General features: G+C 32.3%; 1 protein-coding gene across 1 annotated transcript; it reads right to left on the bottom strand.

The window, feature by feature from the left end:
- Positions 1-238: 238 nt before the first annotated feature.
- Positions 239-15,899, bottom strand: veli (L27 and PDZ_signaling domain-containing protein veli). The gene is made up of 6 exons (XM_011056256.2): positions 15,600-15,899; positions 15,230-15,373; positions 15,069-15,110; positions 14,883-14,995; positions 647-892; positions 239-572 (listed from the first exon to the last, which is right to left on the bottom strand). The coding sequence occupies exons 2-6, from the start codon at positions 15,264-15,266 to the stop codon at positions 414-416; spliced, it is 597 nt and encodes a 198-aa protein (XP_011054558.1). The 5' UTR covers positions 15,267-15,373; positions 15,600-15,899; the 3' UTR covers positions 239-413.

The raw sequence follows: 15,899 nt of genomic DNA, 5'->3' as shown, positions 1-15,899 counted from the left end.
AGAGAGAGAGAGAGAGAGAGAGAGAGAGAGAGAGAGAGAGAGAAAAGATCCGGATAAGAAACAAAAACATAATTCTTGTGTCGATTTATAGAGAGCTTTGCTGGAAAGCTCCCTTTGTATGCAAAAAAGTAGATTAAGTAAGATATTCCATAAAATATACAAAAATGTTGTACTGTTTAATATACTTCAAAATTGATCACATAAACGTAAAATGAGAACAAAAGAATGAGAAAATATATAGATAATAGGTGTAACATTTATTAATGGATGAATATACGAATATAATTCACAATAGTACACTAGCCAAATTATAACTATAAAGCATAAATAATTTAAATGTATACACGTATAGGTAGACTATAGCCGATAAATTTGGACTTTTTAAGTGAGAGTTAAATATTTTACATTTATATTTATTGCATATGTTGACGCCTACGAGCAGCTCTCTGTTTATCAAAACGTAATTCCATTTCTTCGAGAACACGTGGAGTATAACGAACTACTAATTTTACAGAATTTTGAGCTTGCTTTAGTAATTCCACTGCCTTCTCATGATTTTCACCTTCGACGCACTAAAACAAATTATTTTATTATTGTAAAATGTGTTTTATAATAAATAAATAAAAAAGATAACATTTTAACCAACCACTCCATTAACAGATAAAAGCTGATCTCCACGTTTTAAACCACCGTGTCTATCAGCAACACCACCAGGTATAATGCGAGATATATAAATCGGCGAATTTTGTTCTTTACCTCCCATTACATTAAAACCAAGTCCTTCTTCCGTTTTAGGTAATTCGACTACACGTGGATGTGCATGACCTTCACTAGCTGCAAAAGCAGCAACAGTTGCTTTTGCTGTTGCAGATGCACGTACATCCTGTGATCCCTTTATAATAATGTGAATTAATTATCAACAATTATAAGTATATGAGTAGAACTACATTCCATTTAACGCTCAAGACGGGAGGAATTATTTCTCGTTATTTATCAAATATTAAATAAGGACAAACGATGCTCGTGCATGTTGCGAGCGTTAAGTGGAACATAGTCTTAGTAATTATGAAAGAGAGGGTTTATTCACTTTTTTTTAAATTATACTTATTTGACGCATTTTTATACGAAATAAATGAATTTGACAGAAAAATATCGCTCTGCTTTTAAATATTAAACATTAAAATTATTTTATTTTGTAAATTTTCCCTCGGGCACCGACGAGATACGTTTATTCTAACGGGATTACCTTTGAGTGTCCGATCTTCGGGCCACAAATAAGGCGCGAAGGCACTATATCAAATTATACTGGCAATTATACGGTCGATTTAGATGCTTTCAATGCTTTTCAATACTTCTTTTCTTATTTTACATCTAATGAAGCTACTCAATCAAACTCGTAAAAAGTCCCTTTTTTCTTATTATATAACTCTAAACTGTTTGTTCAATTCGCAATGGTCTTAAATCTCCCAACAATATAACACAATTAAATTTTGTCAATAAACAATGATATGCAGGGCGCCTGACCGAACACGAAACGGAAAATTACGAGCGTGCTACCCGCGCAACTCGATGTCCCGCAAGCATTAATCCTTAATATACATTTTAGTTTTTGGCACTCTTACTATACATGAGGTTTTTCGTCCTGGATTAATTTTTATCACTTTTACAAGTGTATAAAAATTATTAAGCAATTTTCACATATATATATATATATATATATTTTTTTTTTACATCTTTAGGAAACATTTGTGAAGTTGTATATTACACGTATATAAATTGTTATAATTAAATATAGCTAACAAAATAAGAAAAATATACTGTTTTTCATACAAAAATGTAAAATTCTGAAATAAAAATATTTAAAGGAAAAATATGTTTCAATATCTTAAAGTTGACATTCCAAACTACAAAAGAAATATTATTATAGTTAAAGTCCAAAAAATTTAGTTACTTAGTAACCTGAAAATAAAGTTTTTTTAATATGCATGAATGGTTATAAATTAAAGATATACTGAACTTACATTTTAAACAATATATTTTATTATTGCTATTGTATTTAAAAAATTTATAATTTATTAGGAAAATGTTCTTAATAACATTACATACATCATAATATATAATATTACGGACAACATTTAACACAAAGGTGCCAAAAACCATTGTGTTTATTAAGGATTAATATGTTGTTCTGAGGTTAAATTCTTTTTTTAATAATTCGTGAAATCTCATAATACAAATGAGAATTAGTTAAAAATAAAGAAAAAAAATAATTTTTTTAGTTAAAAAAAATGTATACCCTGTACACACGGGTCATTTACGATCCAGAGGTGAACTTCGGAATTATTCTAGTTAAAGGATATACACGAATTATTTAAGGCCACGCACAAAACTTGTATTTTAAATGTCATACTTTCTTTAGGAATAGCAGAAAGACTTGTACATTGGCCAAGTGCTCTCAAGTATTTCAAAGAAAAGAAATGCGCAGGACACGAATGACCCAAAGGTGTATATTAAGGGTTAAAGTTGACAAGTATTTAGATTAGAAAATCTGTCACCTCAATGGCATAGACGGACATGACAATATGTAAATGAGATTAAAATATTTTCTGTTTCAATTACACAAATTGTTTTAAAAACAAATTATTTTCTATATAATTTTTGTTTTTACAGAATTTATTTTGGTTAAGGGTAATTATACAGTTCAGCTTCCATAGATCAAAAATCAATAATATTAAGCTTATTCGACGTATGTTTGCATGAAATGAAAGAATCTGACAGAAATAAGCGTCGTTCTGCCTTGCGAACAGAGATATTAAATGTTAAAGTTTTTTTTCTTTTTTTCTTCGGAGTGTCCCTCAGGTGAGGGAAAGGAAAATGGTACCTTCAAAAAATGACGACTATTGAAGTTAAGAAATCTGTCACATCGACTTAACTCTTAATCGGGCACTTCTGAACCAAACGTTAAGACTTAAATACAATAGGCACAGACAATAGGTACAGGGAACAGAGAATAACAATGCTGTCTAATTAGAGTTATATAGAGAGACATAATATCGAACTTACACACCAGAGCTCTGATTGGATGGCTTGTTATTCACTGTTGCCTATGCTTATTGCCTGTGTTTAAGCCTTTAAAAGGTTCTCTACATAGAAGTCGTAGACGTCGTGGAGTCTTAAGTCGTAGGAAATTGACACCAATTCTAATCGAGTATTCTTCTTATATTTGATTGTGATTGATTGGTTTCCTATGACTTAAGGCTCGACGATAGTCTACGACTTCTATGTAGAGGACCCATAATGGCGTGCGGTATTGAATGCAGCATCACAAATTTATTAGATAATTATTTAGAATACGGGTCCCCTCCCCCTAGAATCTTAATAAAAATGTACTTATTCGACACGTTTTCACTCAAAACGAAAGAATCAAAAAACGCGGCGGTCGATCTTGTGAATTGAGTTATTAAGCGTTAAGACTCGTCTACATGACAAGACGTAACACGGTGTAAGAACGCAGGCGCAGACGCAAGAGAATCGTTCCTGGTCATAGCGGCGCAACGGAAATAAATTAATTTTATTTTCGACGCCTGCGCCCACATTACGCTGGCTGTTTGACGCGGTTATATTATATGTATAGTTATTATGGTTCGAGTTCATAAAAATGAACAAGAAAAATTATTATCGAGACACTATCGTGTTTCTTGATAATAATGAGAAAGAAAATAATAATGGATCAATAGGAAATAATGTCAGACGAACGTGTATTATATATCCGTACATTCATTAACTTTGTGTACCCCAATGTTCAACTGTATGTTAAAACACTGTTAGCAGATATAAAAAAATCATAGCAGTTTATTTTTCACCACTATTTGTATTAGCGACTATAATGTTCGAACGATCGTACGCGTTCTTGCGCTTGTTTTGCGCACGTTCCCGTACAGAAAAGCATGGCGCAGACTTCTTACGTCTACACTTAAGCTTGCGCCGCGCTTTTACGTCTTGTCGTGTAAACAAGCTTATGTTCGAGACTTTAGAGTATAAATATATAAGATACACTCGGCATCCATATACTTTTCTATAGAGAATGCCAATCGGCAATTTAGACTGCGCGCGGATTGGTGAAGTAAAGGAACCAAGCTAAAAATCAGCCGAATATGCAACTAAATTCCAACTGTATTCTATATGAGCTGTGTTCGTTTTGGCGCTCACAACGCTTTAAGTGTCGTTTTATCCTTGTTTTTAAATATTAAACAAGGACAATTGATGCTCACAAACGTCATGAGCACCAAATGAACGCAGCCATGTATATGCTGGATTTGGCAGAACGGTACGAGAGGTAAAATATCGGGGCAACCTATGTATCCTTCCTTGCACAAGGAAAGATTCAATATCAATTTCACAATGCGAAACAAGTAAGTATTCATAATCAATTCTTACGTACAATCTTAAAATGTCATAAGTCAATCCGAGAATTGTAGCATCTTAAAACATTATTTAAGACAGTTTTAAAATAAAGACGGACTATGAATACCGCCCCATCTTTAGTGTTTCACGGTTGGTAGCCCACTCACACTATAGACAACGCGAAGCAAAAGTAGCCATAGTTTGGCCGAACTGCACACATAATATTTCCATTATGATGTGGTCCTGAATTTATATCATGGTGGAAGAATTACATATCTTGTTCCAAGTTCGGCCAAACTACGCCTACTTTTGCTCTGCGTCATCAATAGTAGTCGAGGGCTATACCAACTGTGATACGTGAAAGTCCGTTCTTATTTTAAAACCGTCTAAATAATGTCTTAAGATGCTAATACAGCCCTCAGATTGACTTATTACTTAAGATTGTATTTAAGACAGTTTTAAATGTAAGAATCGACTATGAATACCGACCTGTTTCGCGTCGTGAAGTTGATACTGAATCTTTCCTCTTTATACTTTGTGTCTCTTTCTATAGAAGAGAACTTAAGCATTATAAAATGTGTCAAACAAGGAAAAATAGCTGTTCCTACTATGAACAGTCCATAAATGGAGGAGGCAGAGATTTAGACAAAGACACTGTCTAACTGCACACACCATGTCATCCCTTCCATCATGATTTATATTCGGACCAACCGAATGAACTGAGTTAAAAAAATTATCACTGACAAGATAGCAGACAAATTGAATATTTCTGATTTATTTATGTCTATATAATTTGAGAATCGATTGGGGAAATTAGAGAAAAGCATTTAAACATTTGGGTAATAGTTTGGATAATATTTTTATTATTAACAAATTTTATTGTGCAATTTTATTATTATCAAATTAGCAGATAGCGATTTTATTTGTTTTATGAATGGAATCGATTAGAAATCAAATTGGGGAAGACCCTTTATTATTATTTTCATTTGAGAAAAGTCACTATTTAAATAATTCAATAGATTTACACATTACGAAAACGAACAAAATCCGGATATGGATATAGTACATAATATCTCTTGACATATATTATATGTATACATGGTGTATTCTAAAAGTAATGCGCATTTTCTGGGAAAAATAGATTTATTGATCGTAGCGGTACAAATGCTCAAAATTCTTCAAAATATTCTCCCCCTGAATCAATACACTTGCGGAGACGTGTCTGCCACGCCTGGAAGGCACGCTGAAACTCCTCGACGGGAATGTCTCTTAGGAACGTTGTAACATGCTTTTGGATGTTTTCCACGGACTCCCAATGCTTTCCTTTCAGCTCTCTCTTCAGACGGGGAAACAAAAAAAAGTCGCACGGAGCCAAGTCGGGACTGTAAGGGGGCTGTGGGACCACCGGGGTGTTGCTCCGGGCCAGGTAGTTGGCAACGATGAAGGCCGTGTGGCTGGGGGCATTTTCATGGTGAAGCTTGATCGCAGATTCTCCGTCACTATCCCATGTACCGCAAATGTGGACATGTTTAGGGTATCAGCGATGTACTGGATGCTCAATCGACAGTCGGAACGCAAAACTTCGCACACACGATTCATGTTTTCGTCGGTTCTGGCCGTTGTTGGGCGTCCAGAACGGGGTTTGTCGGCGACCTCCTCCCGGCCCTCCTTGAACACCTTGTGCCACTTCCCGGACTATGACCTTGAAATGCAGTCGTCCTTGAAGGCCTCTTGAAGCATCTGGAATGTTTCGATTGCATTCTTTCCAAGTCGCACGCAAAACTTGATGGCGTATCGCTGTTCAAGCGAACGCTCCATCGCGCCGTGTTACAAAGTCGAAAAACACACTTCACGCGGAGGCACATCTTTCCACTCAGACTGCTCGGAGCAAACTGGCGACCGGCTGCCTTGGAAGGGCAGACCCCCCACCACATTTCCCGACCCATTTTACCCCGCTGCGATGGATATTCGCGTCACAATAAAATCATGCACATTTTTATAATGCACCATGTATGTACATACATACATAAAACCGTTTTTCCGTCTTTACTGGGAAACAAAACTAAACATACAAAAATAAAAAATAAGTATTAAAATTTTTCTTCTTGAAATGTATTTAAATAATAATATTTACAAATTAAGAAAACAACACACATACTAACAAATTTTTTTCTTCATTATATTTTTATGTTCAAAGTTTACTTCGAAATTCGAATACTTCAATGTTAAACTGCGTTCGCAAACTTTACTCGAATGATACAATAAATGTAGAAAGACTTAAGCTATAAAGAATTGACCAATCACAGTTGAATGTGAAGAAAGTTAATCGAATATAATTAAATTTATGATTAAGTTGATTCCTTACTGCACATAATTAGATCCGGGCTAATTGGTTAATTTTTAACCAATTTTATGTCTACTATATTCATTGTACTACATCTACTACACCCACTACACCCGGGCTTTGTTCGTTTTCGTAATGTGTAAGGCTAATATTAAAACTACTATTACTTTATATTGGGTCATCTAAAAAGTATCCGCGGTACTTTGTCACTAGATATATGACCATCAACACACATCTAGTGACACACAAAAAACCGCGGATACTTTTTAGATGACCTAATACATTAGTCGTATCGTACACGTCACAAGTCACAAATTCGTTGCTTCAGTCAATTCGATGCTTCAATTTTAAAGTCGCATGAGGCTTCCGACACTACGATACGATGTATTGGGTCATCTAAAAAGTATCCGCGGTACTTTGTCACTAGATATATGACCATCAACACACATCTAGTGACAAAAAACCGCGAATACTTTTTAGATGACCCAATAGAATAGCCTTAATATGCGTCCATTTTTTGTCGTACAACAAATTTTTCAAGCCTGTTGATTGACTATAGACAAAGAAGTCCGAGAGCATCTTTATCTTGCAGCCAATTAACAAGCTTGAAAAATTCGCCGGAAAACATACATGTAATTGGCCTAAATCTATTGAATTACCAAATAGTGACTTTTCCCAGATAAAAATAATAATGAAGATGTCTTTCTCAAATGATTTCTAATCGATTCCATTCATAAAACACATTTAAAAAATCACTGTCTGCTAACTTGATGCAATTTATTAATAACAAGAAAAATATTACCGAAATATTTAAACGCTTTTCCCAAAGGACTATGCAACAGTATAAGTATATCAGTAGGACACTGAGCGTCGGCACCTTTGATGTAGTGGGTTCCAGGTCACATGACTCATCGCCATATTGGATTGAAAAGGCGCTTATAAATTGGAGTTATTATAAAGCTACAGAATGATTTTTCTAAACAACATCTGTTAACGAACTTATATAAAAATAATATTCACATTAATAATAATAATATTAAACAGTAATAATTAAACTAAAAATAATAATTGATTAAATACCATATGAAAATTGTAATTGAATAATTATGTATGAAAAAATAATATATTGCATGAAAATTGTAATTAAATGTGAAATTGTAATTTAATAATATACATCTGCCCGCCCGTCCGCACGCACGCATACATGCACATACTTTATTACAAGAATACTTTATCGTATATAAATATAGTAGTCTACGCAACATAGCGTCTCCAAAAAAATTTGATTTAATTGATTTTTTTAGTAAAACTTAATTTTAATCCTTTGCCATACTTATCTCTTACAAATTAAAAAAAAATTAAACTTTATACGAACGACGCACCACGGCTCTCCCTCTATCTGTGATACTCATGTTTGATTTGATTTTTTTACCACGAGTCTCACACAATATTGTAGGCGAAAGGGTTAATTTATTTTGAGAAGGAGATCCAGCTAATCTAACCTAACCTGCAATTTCAACTTGCTGAGGGCAGTCACATTCCTAGTCGGAAATCACATGCGCACTAAAAATTGAGGATCACATAAAAAGTTTAGTATCCATACTGTATGTACTTATACTGTGGCTATGCCAGTTTGGGCCGCGGCTGAACAGCATTGAGATCTAGCTAGGATTGTAGAGCACAAAAAAAGGATTAAAAAGTTTCATACATACTTTGTAAAATGAGTTCCTTGAGTACCACAGCTGTTCAATGTTCGCTGAACGTTGTGATCATGTATTGTGTATCATGTAGGATTGATTTTATTATTCGATTTCTCGGATCATCTAGTATCTGGAATATGTCCAATCTTGACGAAAATCTTTTTTGGACCCCAAATGAATAGTTATAAGTGATATATATTAATCAATGAAGAGGAGAGAAAGACATTCAAAGTATGAAACAAAAAGTTTTAATTAATTTGACAAAGAGACACTGCGGTTCAGTATTTTTAACTGTAATGTTTCCATCTTTCAGTTTTTCTTTTATAATAGCACCAACAGACATGAGAGTACTTTCCAGCAAGGACACAGTGCAACACAATAAACATTTACATCCTTATTGTTTGCTTATACAAAGATGAAACAATTTACTGTGTTACACAGAGTCTGATTGTCTTTGCTGGAAAGCATCCATAGGCTGTTTTCCAGCTAGAACACAGAGACCTTACACTGTTCCACTGTGTAAAAAGTACTTGTTGGAACGCAGTTTAGTTTCATGGTGTAACACTAAAATGCATTGTAGTCTTCCATTCTACTTTTATAATTATATTTAGCATATCAATAATAAATTTATGATTTTTATTTAGACTTAAGTTATAATTTTTTCAGAATTGACGATTTTTGAAGGTTTTATTGCAAAATAAGTACGACTTTCAAATAACTTTTTGAAAAGTTAGTAACATTAACATATTTTACACGTTCGTACTTAGCTTTTTATTGTGTCGAGCAGTGTAACATTGTGCCATAGTTGGAACACTTTATGTAAGACACAGTGTTGAAAAACATCATATACATTAATATTAAATGTGTTGAGTGAGACTCTTGTTCTAAAAAATCTAGTACTTCCCTAACCAACAAATGTTTACGCGACTGATTTTTTAAATATTTTCCACATTGCCCATAGTGAATCTCATCGCAATCAGTAGCTGCTTCAGGGTGACCCCATATCAAAAGCTGGTTTACCCCGATGGTTCATCGCTTGTTCATCTTCCTCCCTAGAGCAAACTCCAGAGGCATCACCGTCATTACAAGCAAATCTGAATTTCTGTGACATGACAGTATGAATCGCGATCAGGGACTTAACCGGATTAATGAACTAGTATATCAAATATATTTTAGATATTATTTAAATGTCTGGTACAATCCGTTACCGCCGTCACCACAGAAAGGTGCCTTGGACGTAGAGAAATTAGATAAGACTAGTGATACATGGTCATAATAACGAACTTTGGATAGTTCTAGCATTCAAGAAACCTCTTCTATAAAGTTAGGCTTATGGAATTTTTGATTCTCATTTGATACCTTAAAATTTTAGGCATGTCTCAAAATTGTTCATCCGAAGCCCAGATTCCCCTATAAAATTGGGTATAGAATAGGGCTTTCCCCAAACGATTCCCAAATTATATAGACATAAACAAATCAGAAATATTCAATTTGTCTGCTATGTTGTCAATGGTCAAAAAATGTTGCATTGTTTCTGATAGTGCAATTTGGCAGAACACTAAAATAGTTTTGCGTTCACACCATGTCAGGACAACACTAGAGCAGAATCAGTGCATGTGTGCTGAATTCGCCAATAGTTAAATGCTAATCTATCTTATGTGTTTATGGGTTATCTTATATGGGTTATCTTATATGTTTAGAGGTTAATGATCGCAGCACAGACTCTTGCATAACGCATAGTAAGGAATCAATCAATCAAAATTCTTCTTTTCCAATGTGAGGAAAGAAAAGATTCTGATTAGTTGATTTGCTTATGCACTATGCGTTATGCAAAAGTCTCTGTTGCTATCCCAAATCTATAATAGATTTTTAAACCTTAAGTCGTAAGGAATGGACGAATCACAATCATTTATTCTCCTCGCATTCGACCCTAGTTGGTCAATTTCTTACGGCTTAAGGCTTAAAGCACTTATTGTAGGTCCGGACAAGATATCTGTCATCTCCATTCAATATAATGCTACACTGTTAAAAATTCCATGAAATTTAATATACTTTTAAGTTACACAATTTGAACTCGATTTCACGACATTACATTAAATTTAATGTATTTACAATTGAAAAATATATTTTTATATATGTATACATGAAATTTAATGTATTTTTCATGAAAATTTATGAAATTTAATGTTCACGTTCATTACATTTAACGTCGCGGTCCGATTCACGCTTACAGCGCACACATGGTCGACCGATTCATTCCTTGAACGTTTTGCATGAGCAAAATAATGTGATGGATTTTTAAATTCGCATGCTCACGGTGATCACGATCCGGAGATAAGTCGGCGTGAGCGTCCGCTTTATTTGCGCGGGAAAAGAGGACTAATATTGTGAATGTGGAATAGATGCATCCAGGTAATATAATCGCTTACTAATCGCTAAAAATAATTATAATAAATGTAATTGATAATAATATTACATAATAATTAATACTATTAATTGTTTCAATAATTAAATATGATTGATTGGATCGAGGTTATAACATCGATTGGTTATAACATTTATAAGATTTAAGTTTTCACCGTCATTCTCTGAATCCTCGAATACAATTTCCATCAAATGTAATAACACAGCTTTATATTGAATAAGATCCATTATTGATGATATACAGGTTATGGACCTCGTGATCCACACCAACAAGCGGTCCAAAATAAAATCATTGATAGCGCGATAATGAATCAGACCAATCATTGACATCGTGAGAATTGTGAGCGCTGTGGGCGTGAATCGGACCACAGCCTAAATAATTACTGTAACGTAATTTTCAGTTAAATCATTCATTAATTTCGTTTGTAACCACGAGCTTCATTTACATATAAAGGAAGCTCGTAGTTATATTTCTGACAGTATACATTCTGCATTAATTACATAAATCTCTATTTCACAAACACAAATTCACTGCTTTAAAAACACAAATTAACTAATGCAAAGAAATTGTGTACTTAAAACAGTAAATTTTTGTTTTTAAAGTAATGAATTTGTGTTTGTAAAGCAAAGAATTAAAATAGAACGTATACATAATCTACTATCGAGTTGGGATAACAGATATCTTAACCTTTAAAGCTTCGAACTTTAACATTTAATAACTCACAAGGCCGCGTTTTTTTTTATTAGATTTCATTTTGAGTGAAAATAAATCGAATAAGTACATTTTTATTAAGATTTTAGGGAAGGATCCATATTCTAAATAATTACCATTTATTATTTAGGAGTTATGATAATTGCATAAATAATTTAATAATCGTTATTAAAGTAAAATATATTTATAATAAAATATAATATTAAAATTTAACGTTAAACAAGGAATAGCGAAGGTCGGTAATAAAAAGACTTGCATTATCAATGATTTTTTTTTTTTTCAGAAAAACAAATTTTGTGGCACTCAGTGCTGCGGCGCGTCCGATTAAGGATGTACTGGCGCTAACATTCTAACATTGACAATAATTCGAAAATTTAATAAATTGATTCTATTTATTATCTGAAGACATATGTAAAATCTGAAGTCGATTCTCTATCTAATTCACAAGTTATTCAATTTAATTTTACATGAATTCTTATGGAGTATCCCTGGTGAAAGTAAATCGCTTAAATCAGTATGAATTTAGTATGAATTATACTAAAATAGATCAACTGATATAGATTTTAGCGATTTATTTCCATCGAGCAGCAGCATATATTCTCATTTATATCAATAAAATTATAAAGAAGCAACATTGCCAATATTCTGAAACAAATAAAATATTGAACATTCCTAAAAAAAAATTCATATGATTTACTAACACGTTATTATTACATATTAGAGTGAAATCACACGGTGCGGAAAAGAGCTGCGGAATAGAAAATGTGTCATTGAAGCAACCAATTAGCTATTCGGAATAACGCAGAATAACACTGATTGGTTGCTTCCATGACGCATTCTCTATTCCACAGTCGTCGTTTTCTGCACCGTATGATTACACCCTTAACGATAAAGCAAAATTCCGAATGGGCTACATAACCTCACTTCAACTGCTTAAAACGTAGCAACTCAAAAGTATCAATAGTATGAAGATTAGTTTACGTATCTTTCTGATTTTTAAGTACCATATGATATCTGATATATATTAAATATTATTAATATGCGGCACATTTTTCTTATAATTGATTTCAAAGAAAATTCAAGTTTCCAAAAATTTTTACTGACGATTACAAAAATAATATACTCATTTATAATGCCAAATGTCACATTAACTTACATTATTTAGGTTCTATACGATATGTATATTTTAATCCTTAATACACATCTCTAGGTCATTCGTATCCTGTGCATTTCTTTTATTTAAAATATTAAGAGCACCTGGTCAAATATTGGTCTCTTTTTCATTCCTAAAAAAAGTTTGGCATCTAGAGAATAAATTTTGTGCATTGTCGGCCTCAATTTGTGCACATCCTAACTAGTATAACTCCAAACCTCAGGGTCACAAATGACCCAATGTGTGTACAGAGTGTACATTTTTTGTAATTAAAAAATTTTTATTTTTTTCTTTACTTTCAACTAATTCTCGGTTGTATTGCGGAAATATTTCATGAATTATTGAAAAAAGAATTTAACTCTAAAACAACATATTAGCCCTTAATAAACATGATTTTTGGTACCCTGCTTGTGTTAAATGTTGTCAGTAATATTACTTATTATTGTATCTGTAATGTTATAAAGAACATTTTCCTAATAAACAATAAGTTTTTTTAACACAATAGCGATAGTAAAATGAATTGTTTAAAATATTGGGTCATTTAAAAAGTATCCGCGGTTTTTTCATTCAAAAATTGAACAAAAATGCAATATATCTTCAATTTATAACCATTCATGCATATTAAAAAAATACCAGGTTACTCAATAACTAAACTTTTTGGACAGCCGACACTTGAACTATTTTTTTTTTGTAGTTTGGAATATCAATTTTAAGATATTGGACTATATTTTTCCTTTAAACATTTTTGTTTCAGAGTTTTACATTTTTATATGAAACATTACATTTTTCTCATTTTGTTAACTATATTTAATTATAACAATTTATCTGCAATTTGTTATGAATATATAACTGTACAAATACTTTCTAAAGATGTCAAAATATATGTAAAAATCGTTTAATAATTTATATATACTTGTAAAAGTGATGAAAATTAATCCAGGACACGAATGACCGAACGTGTGTAATAAGGATGCCAAAAAGTAAGATGTAAAAAGGTACTAAAAAAGGTTAATTTATAAAAGTATAGAATTTCATCATTTTAAATTTGAGTAACTTCTGTCTGGAAATGTATAGCCAGAACATCCTTAAGGGTTAATGCAGCGCTATATATATATGTACAGTCAGGGTCTAAAAGCAACACTTTTTTTTTAACTTTTGTTATTACTTATGGATCCATAAGTAAGAATCGCTTGGTGAATAGACTGCATTCTGAAACTCATTTAAAAAGTGTTGCAACCTTTTAGGCCCTGACTATACATGTACTTTGGTCGGGGAGGAGGGGGTATTTATTTAGAATCGCTACCTCATCTTCTAATTTAACGAAATTAGACTCATTCGTTTTCACTCAAAATGAAAGCCTACTTTCATGCTCATGCTATGTACGAAAAGTTGTAAATTCATATGGAATTGTTCACCATGGGTTTACAACTTTCCATGCAAAGCACAGTTTCACATAGATTTCGAATGCACGCAAAGCGATTTAATTTTAAAAAATTTGGGTATTTATCTTTGTTTTAAAAATTCTCTGCTTTAAAACATTCTCTGCTGTAAAAACAAAAATTAAACAGAAAATGTTTTTTTAAAGCAGAAAATTTATATTCTTAAAGCAGAGGATTTATTTTTTAAGTAGAAAATTTATGTTTATAAAACAAAGAAATTGTGTGATTCTCTATGTCATTGATATGAGAAGGTTTCTAACCTTAATAATCGTTAATTTTAATGCTGATTCTACAATCAGAAATCTTAAGTCTTAACTAGTTTTAACCTAAATAGATGACTATGAGTTTTCGCATCTACTAGTTATTAGTTATACAGTGAGCTGTTTAACTCGACTAATGGAAAGGAATAAAGTCGAATTTGGTCTTAAGAAAATCAGTAATCTTAGTCATACAAGTTTGTTGTTGCCAATTTCACCGATAAGACTTAGGACTACCGACTTATTGTAAATTTAGCTTAACGTTTATAATATCTTAATTCACGGGACAAAGCAACTCTTTTTTTCTTTCAGATTTGTTCATTTTGTACAAAAATACATCAAATAAATAATTTCATCAAAATCAATGAGTGAGCCCATCTCCTTCATAATTACCTATGACTATTAATAACAAATATTAAAAATTAGTTATCTATTGCTTATATTCCTACCTGAATATCGACAGTCTCGTAAACATGCTCATATACTTCCCGTACTGCACTAAGAAAATCACTTTGTAATACCTTCTGTAATGCTGCTAATTTTGTTGTAGGAACCTCTCCTCCTAAATAAAATTAATCTTATAGAATTAAATAATTGTTAAAATACATAAAATATTTTGTTCTACAATTGCTTACCTTTCTGTAGTTTATCTAATAATTCTATAGATCTTTTGATATCTACAAAAGATAAAATTTCATGTAATTTCAGTATAATTTCTACAATAATCATTAAATGTCATTTGTATATTGTAATAGCATATTTGTATCAACTTGTACAACTGATAGTAAAAACTTACCTCTTGCTAAAGTGAGAGGCTCACCCATGGTAGCCATATTTTGTTATAACAATTTGTGATTTTCTTTCTCAATTATACTTCAATTAGCATATGTATATAATGCAAAACAGTGATAAAAATATAGTTCAAGGTTTTTATTTGCCACTGCAAAATTATGTTCAAGTAATGTTGATCTTTCTTTCAATAAATAAATAGGTCAATGCTAATTTTCAACGATTGCGTATAATCAAACAAATAGGGAACAGAATAAGAATTTTATAAGAATTTCAATTTATCAAAAACCATATTGTAGAATATACACAATTCCTGATAGGTTAAAATTCGTATCTCTATTTCCTATTTCTTTAACTGTGCAGAACTTTTCACTCACTCAAATCGATAAGATAAAAGTCTACAGTAACGGCCAGTGTTGCAAGCTTGATGGAAGTAACAGTGTGTTCAGAACTTGAAAACCACGCCCCTTTTCGCGTCAGGAAAACTTAATAGATCTCTTTTCTATGCTAAACCAGTGTACACTTTTGGAATTTAAAATGAAATAAGTATATTTGTTTTGATATTTGTCGAAAGCAAGAAAGAGACTTCTAGTGCAGTCTAGTACAGGAATAGAAAGCAGACCAAATGCCTACTAAGGTTCTATTCTTGAAAAGTTTGCATACGAAAAACTAAAGAA

This window comes from Acromyrmex echinatior, chromosome 1, assembly GCF_024713525.1.
Source record: "Acromyrmex echinatior isolate Ae372 chromosome 1, ASM2471352v2, whole genome shotgun sequence".
NCBI lineage: Eukaryota > Metazoa > Arthropoda > Insecta > Hymenoptera > Formicidae > Acromyrmex > Acromyrmex echinatior.
The sequence above is the reverse complement of the archived record's forward strand: the minus strand, read 5'-3'. Positions and strand labels throughout refer to the sequence as shown.